The sequence below is a fragment of the Salvia hispanica genome, chromosome 3, assembly GCF_029641045.1.
Source record: "Salvia hispanica isolate PSC_SH4W2 chromosome 3, Shi_PSC_v1, whole genome shotgun sequence".
NCBI classification, from domain to species: Eukaryota; Viridiplantae; Streptophyta; class Magnoliopsida; order Lamiales; family Lamiaceae; genus Salvia; species Salvia hispanica.
In genome coordinates, this window is record NC_142694.1 from 50707315 (window position 1) to 50723150 (window position 15836).

At 33.3% G+C, this 15836-nt stretch overlaps 2 protein-coding genes across 2 annotated transcripts; one reads left to right on the top strand and one right to left on the bottom strand.

The window, feature by feature from the left end:
* The first annotated feature begins 1485 nt into the window (after positions 1-1485).
* Positions 1486-3404, top strand: LOC125215417 (uncharacterized). The gene has a single exon (XM_048116824.2). The coding sequence runs from the start codon at positions 1530-1532 to the stop codon at positions 3360-3362; it is 1833 nt and encodes a 610-aa protein (XP_047972781.2). The 5' UTR covers positions 1486-1529; the 3' UTR covers positions 3363-3404.
* A 414-nt stretch (positions 3405-3818) lies between these two features.
* On the bottom strand, positions 3819-5869 carry LOC125216733 (phospholipase A2-alpha-like). Its single transcript, XM_048118498.2, has 4 exons — positions 5660-5869; positions 5505-5547; positions 5260-5385; positions 3819-4116 (listed from the first exon to the last, which is right to left on the bottom strand). Exons 1-4 carry the CDS (start codon positions 5771-5773, stop codon positions 3941-3943), a joined length of 459 nt encoding a protein of 152 aa, XP_047974455.1. The 5' UTR covers positions 5774-5869; the 3' UTR covers positions 3819-3940.
* Positions 5870-15836: the final 9967 nt, after the last annotated feature.

A 15836-nucleotide genomic window follows, 5' to 3' on the forward strand; every position in this document is an offset into this window, starting at 1 on the left:
AACTTTATCTAACTGTGTAAATTTCTCATCCTATCCGACCCGATAGATTTCTGACACAACTTATTCTACGTGACGCGCCGGAGGCGTGACTTGGCAAATGACAAATTTAGGGTTCCATTCGAATTGTGGAATTAATGTTACTATTATGCAGAATTCGATTTGTGAAATTCAATTTGTATGTTTATGTCGATTTGTATGCTGAATTCGATTTGTATGTTTTCAATTATTCTACTTGTATGTTTGTGATAAGTTCAGGGTCAGAGATTGCAAAGATAGAAGAGAAACAATCAGAATTAGTGGAGTTTTGTCAAGTCACGCCTCTGGCACGCCGCTTAGAATAGGTAATTGTGTCGGAAATCTATTGGGTCGCGTCAGATGAGAAATTTACACAGTTCAGTAAAGTTCATGACTTTTCATGCAACATTTAAAGTTCACGGGAAAAATCAAATTATGGTGAAAGGTCGTGACTTTACAGGCAATTTGCCCTATATTGAAATGACTCAAACTCGACTATGAGAAAACTTTCCAAAATGAAAAAAATGAGTCAATTATGAGGAAATGGAGTGAGTATGATTTATTATTAATACACTTAGGTGTGTTCGGTTTCCTAGATAAAATAAGACCAGTATATATATGGTAATAGGTCTCACATTCCACTCACAATCCATATTCCGCTAACTTTTTTCACCCATTTTTTTAAACATTTATTGAAACCCGTGCCGCCAAGAAATGAGACTCCTAATAAAGGACGGAAGGAGTATAAAATTTAGGATTGAGTTGTGAGATTATTTTAGTTGAAGAGGAATTATCTCATGATTATCCATCTATGATTGAGTGTGGGATTTAAATCTCATAAACCAACACTATATATTTAAGATACAATCTTGCAAACTGAACACCTCCTTATTAGTCCGGTTCCAGATAAGTGTATTTTTTAACTATGACCACGACCACGACCACGGCCACGACCACGACCACACGGTTTAATGATTAAGACACCATGGTCATGAACATTGCTCTAAGACTACTTTCATTGGTAGCATTGGAAGCAGGGGTCACATAAAAAACACAAAATAGAAAAGTAAAAATAATTATAAAATAAAAGTAAAGTAATTGTTGTCCTTTGTATATTTACTTTCTTCTCTGAAAGATATGTGCTTATGCTTTGAAGAGAGTCAAATGCATAGTTTAATCTCTGGATGGCAGATCAATTTTTTTGTAACAGCAACTTTACATTTTGAATATAAAACACTATTTTTACTGTGATATCAGAATTTTTATTTCATGCTGATATACACCTTTTTCATGTTTTGAATTAGAAAATAGTTAAGCGGTAAAAAAAAAAGGAATAATAAAGTGGGTTGCATTTTTGGGGTTACTGAATATATTTATGAAGAATAAATAAAAGAAATGGAGTTGTGTTGTGCTTGGTCACCACGTATTGTGCAGGCTGTGCGTGGCCTTCAAGTATTTCCTGTGCTATATAACAATTGCCGCTTTCGCATTACAATTAATTATCAAATACAATCATGGCACCCGCTATTCTCGTCGGACCACCGGAAATCCACCACCACTCACCCAAATCCACCTCCACCGGCGATGCATTCATCGATCTTATGGTTGCAGATTTTAACACAACAACAACAACACTCCCGCCGTTAGGCCTCACTGAAAACCTCTCTCCCACCTTTCTCTCCACCGGAAATCCCTGCTTGGATTTCTTCTTCCACATCGTCCCTGACACGCCTCCTCAATCCCTGACCGATCGCCTCAAGCTCGCCTGGGATCATGATCCTCTCAAGGCTCTCAAGCTCGTCTGCAATCTCCGTGGAGTCAGAGGCACCGGCAAATCGGATAAAGAGGGTTTCTACACCGCCGCCCTCTGGCTGCACCACCACCACCCCAAAACCCTTGCTTCCAACGCTGCTTCCTTCGCTGAATTCGGCTATTTCAAGGATTTGCTCGAGATCCTCTTCCGCCTCCTCGAAGGGCCTGAGGCACGCCAATTGGCCAAACAGATTGGAGAGTTATGGAATTCATCTCAGTCGAAGAATCGGAACGGAAAGAGGAGAAGAGGCATCACCTATACGGCTGAGTTCAATAGATTGAACAAATCGACGCCTGAAGAGAAGAGGATCGAGAGAGCGAAGAGAGTGGTGGATAGATTCAATCACGACCCCAATTTCAAGTTCCTGCACGACTGCGTTTCCGATCTCTTCGCTCAGCAGTTGAGATCGGATATGGAGATGCACAAATCAGGGAATTTCAACAAAATCAGCCTCGCCGCCAAATGGTGCCCCTCTCTGGATTCGTCCTTCGACAGAATAACTCTGCTGTGTGAGACTGTAGGGAAGAAGGTGTTTCCGAGGGCGGAATTTGCAGAGTACGAAGGCGTGGAGGAGGCGCATTACGCGTATCGGGTGAGGGATCGTCTGAGGAAGGAGGTGCTGGTGCCGCTGCGCAAGGCATTGGAGCTGCCGGAGGTTTACATCGGCGCCAATCAATGGGGAACTTTGCCATACAACAGAGTGGCCTCTGTGGCGATGAAAACATACAAGACTCTCTTCTTCAAGCACGATGAACAAAGGTTTAAAGAGTATCTCGATAAAGTGAAGTCCGGCAAAGCCACGATTGCCGCCGGCGCATTGCTTCCTCACGAGATAATAGAATCCTTGAACGATGAGAATGGCGGAGAAGTGGCGGAGCTGCAGTGGAGGAGAATGGTGGATGACATGGCTAAAATTGGGAAATTGAGCAATTGCCTTGCAGTGTGTGATGTCTCCGGGAGCATGTCCGGGATTCCGATGGAGGTGTCGGTGGCGTTAGGGGTGCTTGTGTCGGAACTGAGCGAGGAGCCATGGAAGGGGAAGGTGATCACATTCAGCGAAAACCCGAGGCTTCAGAGAGTGGAAGGGGAGAGGTTGAAATCGAAGACGGAGTTTGTGAGAAGAATGGAATGGGGAATGAACACTGATTTCCAAAAGGTGTTTGATTTGATACTCAAAGTGGCTGTGAAAGGGAATCTGAAAGCGGAAGAGATGATAAAGAGGCTGTTTGTGTTCAGTGATATGGAATTCGATCAGGCTTCATCGAATCCATGGGAGACGGATTATGAGGCGATAGTGAGGAAGTATAAAGAGAAGGGATATGGAGAGTGTGTGCCGGAGATTGTGTTTTGGAATCTGAGGGATTCGAGAGCGACGCCGGTGCCGGCCAATCAGAAAGGGGTGGCGCTTGTGAGTGGATTCTCCAAGAATTTGCTGAAAATATTTCTTGAAGAAGGTGGAGTGATGGATCCAGTGGCAGTGATGGAAGCTGCCATTTCTGGGAAAGAATATGAGAAACTGGTTGTGCTGGATTGACTTTCAAATATGTATATGCTCCATAATTCAATGCTTTCTCTACCTCTATCTTCTTATTTCTCTACCTCTATCTTCTTATGCCAAAATATTCAACAATCCTTTATGATTCAATTAACCAAAATATAGGAACTCTAAATTCGTGTGTTTTAAGCACCCTTATTAACTACTCCATAATTCTTGTATTTAAATTTAAATTTTAAAGTCAACATGTATAATAAAATACTCTTATATGCAAACGCCTTTTTAAGTGTTTTACTATTTAATAGATCAAAAAATTGTTTAAAACAAACATGAAAAGAGTCCGCAGAAATGTTGCGTTTAGTTTGTAAATTTGTGCGTTTTAAGCACCGCACACTGCTGTGTTAATAACCACGGCAGGGGATCCTCCCCTGGAATTGGTGGATTTGAATATTTAATGGAAATCATTGAAGTGAGATTTAGGTACGAAGAGCAGTATAGTAATAACCCAAATCTTATCCTTTGCAGTCAAAGTCAAACCCTTAGCCAATAGAGAGTGGGATCGAAATTTGCTACACAACAATATCGATCAATTAAAAATTTAAGTAATTGGTTGGTGTTTAAGGTTTACCAAAAATTCGTCCTGCAACGATAGCAGCTTTCATGGCATTGTTAATAGCTTGGATAACATCACCAATTTCACAGGTGTTGCCTTTGAATGTGGGCGCCCTTGACTTCTTGAATGAATCCACACATTTTAAGAATTCTTTATTGCATTTCTGGCTCAAGTAATCGTCTGCGCTCACCCAACATTAGATTATTTTAGCATTCCAAATAATCAGAATTACCAACTACTACTCCCTCCGTCCCAAGAAAGATGACCCCTTCCTTTGGATGGCACATGACAAACTAAAAAAAAAAGGTCATCTTCAATAGAACGGAGAGAGTATTATTTAAAATTATCATTCAACGTGGAGACAAATTGGAAAAACGGTACCACACGGGTACGATGATTCTTAGATGAAAATAAAAAAAAAACGTGTAAATGTAATAAATAAAAAAGATATTTACGATAAGGGGTGTGATCCGTTGCTAACTTTTCTTAAATTGCTAACTCATCAGCGTAGTGTATTAAAATTGTCAACACGATGATACTGAAATGTCAACACAAATATGTGTTGATATTTTAATGTGATCGTGTTGACATTTTTAATACACTACGTTGATGAGTTAGCAAACAATTTAAGAAAAGTTAGCATTATAACGCACCCTTTACGATAATATACTAAAAAGAATAATGTAGAATTACAAATGTATATTAATAAAAATTAACAAAAGCAGTCAATTAATGTCAAATTTTTTAAAAACAATTGAGTTATCAAATAAACATTTGAATTAAAAATATATTTTCATATACTTTATATTATCATATAAAAATATAAACTAAAATATTATAATTGCATATTTAATTTTATAAAAATGCAGCTACAAATTAATTTAAATTTCATGTTACATAATGTACCATTAGTGAAATGCACGGGGAGGGGACTGGCGAGGGTGATTCATGACCACATATCTCTAATTATTGTACTCCACTTTTTACATTTACTCCACATATTTCTATGCTTATGATTGCTTGTGAATGGTAGATAATGTTAGTCAATAGTGAGTTATATTTTGAGGTTAAAGGTTTCCCCAAAGTTAAACCGTTAAGAAATATTTTAAAGCGATTCATTTTTCTTTTTGAGAATTCTTAATTAAATTGTTATAATTTCTAAAATGGAGAAATCATTATCCGAAAAGCGAGGTGGGAGAGTACTATGTAATTATGGTCAGGGGTTCGGGTCGCCATCAAAACTAGGGTCGAATATGAGATGTAAAATACCTAGAAATTTACATAACATAATTAATCAATAATTGACAAAATTGAAGAACTTACTTCCCATATTTGATATGCACTGATCATGATGCATACAACATGTGTCTAAGCGATCACACGGCTGCTCTCCTGGGCATCCAGTGTATAACAGCCCACAATATTTCCCATATCGTAAAAATGGAGGTGCTAAAATTTCAAATATACAAAATTCAAAAAAAACAAGAAAAAAGGTAAAAAAAATATGTGACCACAAGATCCAAGAGAAGAGGAAATTAAATTATGTATAGAAAAAAAAACACAACTACCTTCACAGAACATTGATTCGCACGTTTTACTACACTCCTTGAACTGCAAGAGATAAATTCATTTAAAAATAAGAATAAAATACTGAAATATGTGATGTGAGATACGTTAAACCATAAGTATGTTATTGTTTTAAAAGAGGGGGCAAACGTCTTACCAAGCCGAGACCAACATTTACTTGAAGGCCGATGTTGAGAGCGTGAAGTTGAACAATGTAGAAAGAAAAGATGGAGAAAATTAGTAATTGTAATTGAGGTGATGAAATAGCCATTATGACAAGGTGGGGGAAATGGAAGCCTGAATTTCCTCAAAACATGTTATAGAAAAGGTGTAGTTGGTCACACAAAATGTGAGGAGAGAGAGAATTGAGTGGTAGCAGGGAACTGGTTTGTCATTTAACATACCCCGTGACTTGTTTTTTGTTGTGTAGTTTCACATTTCGAACACAGGAAATCGTATTCATTTTATCATTTTATCTAATTTACTCCAATAGTTTCATTATGATAATTCTATGTTTGAGATTAGACAGACAATAGGTACTATGCATATGTTTTCTTTAATTTCGTGCCTAAACATAATGAACTGCAGACTATCTTGTTTTTCTTTTTTTTAAATTTTCTATTCACCAGTTGTGTTCTGTATTTGTTTTTTGTCAATTGAGGTATATCCAACAATATCTACCCTGATAATAGAACCATCATTGGTTGAAAAACGCTAATAACTTTAGAACAGATGTTAACCCACCAATGATGATATATAAAACTCTAATACTTCATCTAGATGGTTGATAGTTATCAACAATGTTAACGGATACTTTTCCGATGAAAATATTAGTCAAATGATAATTAATACTCTCTTCGTCCTATTTTAAGTAGGACAGTTCTTATTTAACATTTTATGCAGTATTTCCTTCGTTTCACGACGTCCACCATATGTTAGCCGTTTTCATTTTAAGTAAAAATAAAATCTTCTCACCTACTTTTTTCTTTTCTCTCTTCTAGTTTTCTCTTTCATATACTTTATTCTCTTAACTTTAACTTTTTAAGTTTCAATTTTTAAATCTTGTGTCAAAAGAAATGGCTCGCTTATGGTGGGACGGAAGAAATATTATTTTGTGAATTAATTAGAGAGATGAAAAAGTAGGAAAGAATTGTGTTTTTGTTTTAAAAAATGTGTGGTGACATTCCAAAAAGAAAATGTATCAGTTAATGTGAAACAGATCAAACATGATAATGTATGATTTTTTTTTTCATCAACATCTTACTGTTAATCTACAACTGAATTGCACTAAATCTTTGTATACTCGTGTTGTGACAGAATGACACAAGATATGCATGTGATATCTTTTGAGAATGTGAATCCTATGGATGATGATGATGAAACAACTCATTGCAAAAGCCATGATGGACGATAGATTTCGGACATTTGAGATTGTTTTAAGGGTGATATAGTCAATTTACTACTTTTAAAATTTTATTTTGTTTTTTCAAGTTTTTAACTATTTTCTTTCATGTTTATAGAGTTTTTGTGCACCTATAAATAGTGGGAGTGATTGCAGCTTTCTAGACATTGAATAATTAAAGTTTCTTTGAAATTTGTTCGTGATTGTTGTATTTGGTGGTCGATTGTCATCCTAAGTTTTAACAATTTTATGGATGACCACAATTAGTGGGAGATAATTACTTTTCTTAGTTCACGTGCTATGCGCGACATATAACATTTTTGTTCTATTAATTAGATACTGCGAATAAATTGAATAAATTAAATAATACTAAACAAGATTAAAAAATTAAAAAATATATTACTATACAGTATCAATATGTTAGATAATTATAGATATAAAATTAAATATATTTTCAATTAAACCAAACATGAAAATATTTGTTAATTATGACATTTATATCGTTACAACTATATACTTCAATACTAAAATACTACCAATAATAAATTGATATAAAAATATATAACTAAAAGGTACAATGAAGACAGTAACATCGTCACAAAAAGATAAATAATAAAAGATAGTGTTATATTTTGCCAAAAATAGAAATGTCTCAGTTATCTTGGAAATAAAAAAATGACTCAATTAACAAGGAACATAGGGAGTATCATTTTTCTAAAACACGTGTAAGAAAGAAACGTGTCATCTTAGCTGGAACTAAGGAAGTAACATAAAGTTATTACTTGTTAATGTTTAACTAGTGTGCTAACAATTTTACAGTTATACTCGTTATTGTCATTTTAGTGATAGGTTTTAATTTTAATGCATGTAAATTTTAAATTTTCAATCTCTCTTCATAATTATTGCAGTGTCTAATTTTAAGACTGATACGCTCGGATTTTGCACTATTTTAAGGCCATTATTTATTCTATTTTGAGTGTCAAAGTTGCATTACATGTCCATTATTTGCATATTTTATCCATTTTGATATTTTGACGTGGTTTGTGAGAAATATACAAAATAGAGCCGAAAAAGACATAAAAAGGTCAAAATTCAGAAGCTGGAGCAGAATGCTACCTAGCGGGCCGCTGGCACACGCCAGTGGTCACTGAAAACTAGTCCGCAGAGCTGAAAATTTTCGCTGGGCTGTTCGCGCGCAGCAACCTCAGTTCAAACCCATTTTACCGGCGATTCTGAAGTTCGATTAGGGCGTGCTACATACCATTCTCTTTATCTTCGAAAGAGCTTTGCGTTGATACCTTCATCATCTCAATTGGAGTTTTGTGGATAATGTTATAACCATTTTACGAAAGTCACGCAATGCTATCAAGTGCTGAATTTAGGCGGAAATTCAAGGAAAGGAAAGAGGATATTACCTTGTGAAGCTAAATCTTTTCCTTAACCTATGGAGCACGAAATTTACCTTCTCCAAACCTTTTTCGAGCCTATAAATACCCCATAACATAATTCATATTATTCACCATTCTGAGTGCCTTTATCCCTTCTCCTACCTTAAACATAAATTACTCCATCTTCTACAAGGAGCATAGAATTCAATGGAGATCGAGCAAGAGCAAGATTAAATATTTCGAGTTTTATCTAGTTTTTGTTTGATTGAACATGTCTTATTTTTCTTATACTCCCTTCGTCTCAAGTTACTTTAGTCATATTCCATTTTGGGTTATCCCAAGTTACTTGAATCATTTCTCTTTTTGACTAAAAACAAACATCTAATCTCACCTACTTTATTCTTTATTTTACTCTACTTTCTCTTCGTTCTCTTAGTTTATTCTCCCATCCACTTTATTTAACTCACTAAACACAACTTTCATAAATCCCGTGTTGGAAAGAAACGCCTCAAGTAACGTGGAATGGATGGATTATTTATTTAGATTATCTGTCTATGGATAGCTAAATTTATAGAATCCTAGGGGATGAATGTAACTGACTCTATGTTCTTTTTATTTGTTTAATGTTCAGAACTCATTTTACTTTAATTATTCTTTGGTTTATATTTAACTGGTTGTTGTTACTTTGATTATTGTTAATCTCTTATCTCTAAATTATTTGAATCACTAATGAGTTGATGACATCGCTAGCCTAGGATTCTCTTGTCTCTTCTGCTTTCTCAAACCAAGTTTACCGCCATTTTGTTTCATTACTTGCTTTATTTATCTCAAACCAAGTTTACCTCCATTTTGTTTCATTACTTGTTTTATTTATTTATTTATTTCTGTCTAGTTCATTACTCAACCCAAAAAATCATGTTTTTCAAAATAGTATATGAGGCTGTGTATTAGGTAGACGATTTGTAAATTTATTCTCCTTATTCGATATCCGGTACTGACATTTAACTATACTAGATCTACCATGTATACTTGCTGGTATTTTTAGTGCTAATAAAAAGTGCATCAAATGCATAAATTAATTTTCAACAAAATAAATTGTTGAGGCTATTTAAAAATGGGTAGCGATAAATACTCCCTTTGTCCCTGAAAATTTGTCACTTATTTTTATTTTCTTCCGTCCCTAAAAACTTGTCACCTTTCATTTTTATCATTTTTGGCAGTGCATCTCACATTCCACTAACATATTCCGACTCACATTTTATTATAAAACTAATATATAAAAGTACGACCCACATGCCACTAATTTTTTCAACTCACTTTATGTTACATTTCTTGAAACCCGTGCAGGGTCAAATGGTGACAAATTATAAGGGATGGGAGTATATATAAATTGTATATATATGTATTTTATTTTATTTTTTATTATTATTAAATTAAAAACTAAATTATAAATATAAATTAACTTAAAATAACTTTAATGCTAATCACTATGTAACAATTTACGAAATACTAAAATGTTAAATTATATTTATAAATTTAAGAAGAAATAATAATTAAATTAAATATTACATACTAAATTTCAAATCAGTGAAAATTTATTACTACTATAAGTTTTCATATGCACTTGTTTTGACCTGCAACTATATAATATACTAATAATAACAAAACTCATTTATAATATATTAATTTAATTATATTTAAAATTTAGGAATATTATGTACATGTACAATTTATATATATTATATTTATTAATAAAGAATATATAATATTTGAAACCTTATTTATTTAGTACATAAAAATATCTAGATTTAAACAGACACCGTATCAAAATAAATGATCCTATGTAGACGAAGGTTTGTTATTTCCATTAGACCACCAGTTAATTCGATCCTTGAATTCTATAGTCAATTTCCCTTACTCAAGGTTTGAACATTATGTGAGCACTATTCTATGGAACACTGAATCTAGAAAAAAGATATCAGAGTGATAAATAGGATGCAATATTCGAAAATCTCAATATGTAGATTTTGAAAACTATGCTTCAGTGTAAGTCATGTGATCTGAGTCTCCTTATGGTTTCTGATGGGCTTGTCTTGTCTAGTCATCCAATGAGATTTGGATAGTCTTCGTTTTGAACCTTTTCTTTAGTGAGATTTAGCCCAATCCAATAAAATTTAAGAGTGAATTACATTTTTAGGCTCTATGCTTTTAGCGACGAACATTTGCGGTCCCTATACTTGCAAAATATTATTTGCGGTCTTCATACTATACTAATTACTCATTTCAGATGCTTTTTCACATGTTGACCACATTTTCTGACAAAAACACCCTCAAAAGCCTAAAAGACATTTTTATACACTCTCTCTCCAAAAGTTGGTAATAGTAATACTACTTATTTTTATATTTATGTTAGCTTAGGTACTTTAACTATGATTTGTATTTTATTTTAATAATTTTGTTTAGATTGGTTATAGTGTCATTTTGCACAACCCACAGGGGCGAAGCTAGTAAAAATGAAGGGTGTTGCTTTTTATCCTACCCAAATTTTTTTTTACAGTTTTTCTTCTTCAAATTATATTTAGCTCTTACGAAAATTCTGCTCCAGAATAGTAAATGGTCATATTGTTAAATGAATGATAAAGGTTGAATCTGAGAAAGTTAGAGATTAAAAATAGTTTCCAACTTCTTCGTGAAGAAGTAACCTAGTTAACAATAAAAATGAAATAATAGCAATATAATATGATTATAAATTACAACTATTATAATATACTTTTGAAATATTAAAATATTAAATTATTTGTGCAGCAACGATATTTTAAATTTTTCTAAAGACTTTTTAAATGTTAACCCCACCCCTTTTTTTATAAAATCATCCTTTTAATTGATTCATTTTAGTTTGAGGAAATAGAATATGTTCTTTATAGTAAATCGATTTTTATTAAGTTAAAATCCAAGATTAAAACTATGTTTTTATCCTATAACAATCCAAACAAAAATAATTCGAATAAAATATAAATCATAGTTAAAGTACTCAAACTAACATAAATATCCAATGAGTGTATAAAAATGCCCTTTAGTCTTTTGGGGACATTTTTGTCCAAAAATTTGGTCAAAAAGTGAAAAAGCACCTAAAATGAGCATTTGGTATAGTATGAGGACTGCAAATGATATTTTGCAAGTATAGGGACCGCAAATGTTCATCGCTGAAAGTATACGACCTAAAAATGTAGTTCACTCAAAATTTAATGATCTAAATTAATTTGTTGACTTACCTTTCAAATCCTAATTACTCCCTCCGTTCCACAGTAATAGAGTCATTTTGCTATTTTGGTACGTTCCACAGTAATAGAGTCATTTCCTCTTTTAGTAAAAGTCAACATATTTTTCCACACCTACTTTATTCTCTCTTACTTTTCTCTCTCTTTATTTTTCTACCTTTTTCATTTTCCACTTTATTCTCCATTTACATAATTCACATAACACAATTTTTCTTATTCTCCGTGCCGAAAAAAAACGTCTTCATTACTATGAAACGAAGGGAGTACTAAAATTAAGCTCCTTTTTATTTAATTAATTTTATGTATTTAAGATATTCTATTTTTAGAGGCGGTCCGCTAAGTGACATTATTTGAGCGCCTTTGGCGACTATGTTGATGTGGCAATGTCACCAATAATTTTTTAAAATTTATATTCCTCAATATTTTCTCTTTCCAATCTATCTATCTATACATATATAAAAGACGAGTTTTGGCCTATATTTTAAATATGTATAAATTCTGGGTATAGATTTAAATATTTATAATTTTTGTAACTACCAATCATATGAATAAATTCTAGAGTAATTATTCTTGCAATTATTTACCGTTACTCCCATGATTATTCATAATATGAAGAGAATTAGTAAGAACATACGGCTGTTTATATATGCCATTGACACATTATTAAAAATATAAAAGACATATAATCTTGAATTGGATTAAAAAATAAACACTGTTAGTAATACTATTAGAAAAGAATTATATTAAATGTCATCTACCTATCTATACGTATAAAAAGCGAGTTTTGACCTATATTTTGAATATGTATAAATTTTAGATATAAATTTAAATATTTATAATTTTTGTAACTACCAATCATATGAATAAATTCTAGAGTAATTTAAAGTAAACGGTTTTTAATATGATAAATTTCTTGAAATTGATGTCCTTTATTATTGTATCAATATTAAACTATATTTTAATAAATTTAACAGAGTGAATTTATTATTTGACAGGAGATCAATGCTAATATCAATAGATTTAGTGGAGGATTAATTCTTATAATATGTTATATTACTATATACTTTTAAAATATTAGTGATACGTTATCCATATTAATAAACAACATAAAAACAATATTAATGTTATACGTTTAAAAAAGTGAAAAGTTTAGATATTTGTACTATAAATATATGGTATTTGGTAACTAAAATTTCACTCTTTCACTAATTTCTCTTTTATAGAAGATGGAGACTTGAGAGATGATGCCTTTATTCTTAGCAAAAAACTTTACACCATACCATTATTCTTTGTCTTGATCAATCTTAATTTTCTTCAAAAGAAATGAACTCTAATCTTTGATGTTCTTTAAAAAGAACTAAGCGACAAAGAAAAAGGGATGAAATGTATGTGGTGAAGGGAGTCGCAACAGTCGCAAGAATGGCTAGGTGGCGATAGCATTTTCGGCTGACAGAGGTGGAAAATGTTTTCATCAATAAAGAAGAATAAAGAGGAGAGGGATGTTGCTTATGTACCATTTATATCATTGGAATAGGTAATGAATTTTCATAATGTTGAAAACAGTTTTTTAGGGCTTGATTGTAGGGATATATTCCTTTTTGAAATGAAAATTTATGTATGTGTGACGTTGGAAACGATTTTTTATGGCAAAATTTTAGAGATATTTTTTATATACGAATTATACGTAATTGACTAACCGAAAATTATAATACGTGAAGATTGATTATTTTATAGTACTAACAAATAGACAAACAAGAACATTTGATGGTGATATGGTATATTGCCTTGAATAGTTTAAATTAATTAAGGAAACAAATCACACATATTTAGGGGTGTGAATCATGACATGCTATAGTTAAAGGTTAAGGTGTTCAGGGTAATACTATCTGCATTGTTTACAAGTATTATTTTGTTAAAATCTTGGTATCATTTTGAGATTCGTTATGTGAATTGTGTAGAATCTTAATACTTAACACGTAAAAGTGCTGAGATTATGTAAAATTAAGTAAAAGTGCTGAGATTATGTAAAATTATGTCATGGGAGCTAAATTTAAATTCTTTTTTTAATTAATTATATTATAATTTGAATTTGGGACATAATGAAAAATAATGATCACGCATTATAATTTTACTAAAATAGATTGTATACATAATTTATAATAATTTATATTTTTATTAATTTAGTTCAAGACTAAAATAGACTGTATACATAATTTATAATAATTTATATTTTTATTAATTTAGTTCAAGACTAAATTAGTTTATTAATATAGTATTATTTTTGTTATGTATAGATATTGCTTATTTTTTTAAAAATTTAAATAAATATAAAAATAAATTAATGGTACATGCATTTGCACAAATGTTATACTAAAATTATTATTATTATCAATATATTTATCAGTAGAGGCTAAGCCAATGAACGTGATTGCGGAATATTGGATATACTAATCATTAAAGGTTTCCGTCATTTTCATATCTAAATGTAATGAAAATAAAATGGGTCGTGCATCACACGGGAGTGTGACACTAGTATTAATTAATTCCACACTTGTATCGCGTCATATATTTTATTTACTCTATGTTATTGCTTCTGTAGATGACATTACTCATTCAGCTCAACACTTAGCCATTTTAGATGAGGGATAGATTTAAGGCTGTATTAAATCTAGGCCGTTGAGATTGGTTTAGATAGATTAAATCTTGACTGTTGGATCAACTAATAAGTTGACCATCTTTTAGCTTTACTCTCTTAGTCGGGAATTAGGACTAATTCAATTGTAATTTTCCTCTTCCATTTTTACTCTCAGCCAAGAAATAAAATCCCCAAAAATTCTCTCATCTCTCTTCTTGAGTTTCTTCTGCAAATTACTGGTTCCAATTGTTAACAACTGGCGCCGTCTGTGGGAAGCGAGCAATCGGAGTTGATTGCGTTCCTTTTTTAGTTTTGGAATCAAATTCGCAGGGAAGAATGGCGGCAAGGCTCGAAGCCGAGAAGTTCACCGGGAAAAATGACTTCGGTCTATGGCGGATGAAGATGCGCGCGATGCTCATTCAACAAGGGTTGTCGGCGGCGCTTAAGACGGAGAAAGAGAAGGAGACGGCCGCGGTGGATCTTGATGAGAAAGCGGTGGCAAAGCGAGCTGAAATTGCAGCAAAGGCACACAGTGTGGTGGTGCTATGCCTTGGTGACAAGGTGCTTAGGGAGGTCGCCAAAGAAACCACGGCGGCCGGAATCCTTAAGAAACTGGAGAACCTGTACTTAACGAAATCCCTCGCCAATCGATTATGCATGAAGCAGCGAGTGTACTCATACAAGTTCTTGGAAGAGAAGGGGATCCTCGAGCAGTTGGAGGGTTTCAACAAAGCAATCGATGATCTTGAAAACATCGATGTGACGATTGGCGATGAGGACAAGGCAATACTTCTTCTCAATGCTCTACCCAAATCCTATGATCAGCTTCGAGATGCAATAATGTATGGGAGAGAAGGAACTGTCACATTCTTGGAGGTGCAATCTGCACTAAGGGCAAAGGAGTTGCAGAATTCTGGCTCAAGAAGTGTTGATCCTACTTCAGAGAGCCTGAACATTAAAGGTTTCAAGGGCAAGAAACCCTTCACGAAGAAATTTGAAGTTCCCAAATCTTCTGGGAGTGATCAGAAGGAAAGTAGAGTATGTTTTTACTGCAAGAAGCCTGCGCATTTAAAGAAGGATTGCTTCGGGTGGAAAAGGAAGCAAGCCACATCTGGAAATCAAGGTACAAATACTTCTGACTGTATTGAATCAAGTAGTGCAGTTGAGGTTTTGAATATAATGGAAACTATTGATGGGGCATCTTGGATCATGGATAGTGGGTGCAGCTTTCATATCTGTCCAAATAAAGAGTGGTTTGAGAATTTGCATGATGCTAATAGTACTGTCACTCTTGGAAATAATCAACTGTGTAGTGTGAAGGGAATCGGATCCATCAGGCTTAAGATGCAAAATCAAAGTGTGAAAGTTCTTAGTGATGTCAGATATATACCAGAAGTTAAGAGGAATTTGATATCATTGGGGTCATTGGAGCAGAAGGGGTGTTCTTTTCTGTCATCTGGTGGAAAGATGTTGGTCAGGAAGGGAGAGGATGTGGTTATGACAGCTGAGAGAAGAGGCAGTTTGTACTATCTTTATGCATCTGTCATCAAGATTCAAAGGGATGAACTGAATCTGGTTGGATCTTCAAGTCTCAAAGTGTGGCATGAAAGGCTTGGTCATCCAGCAATTGG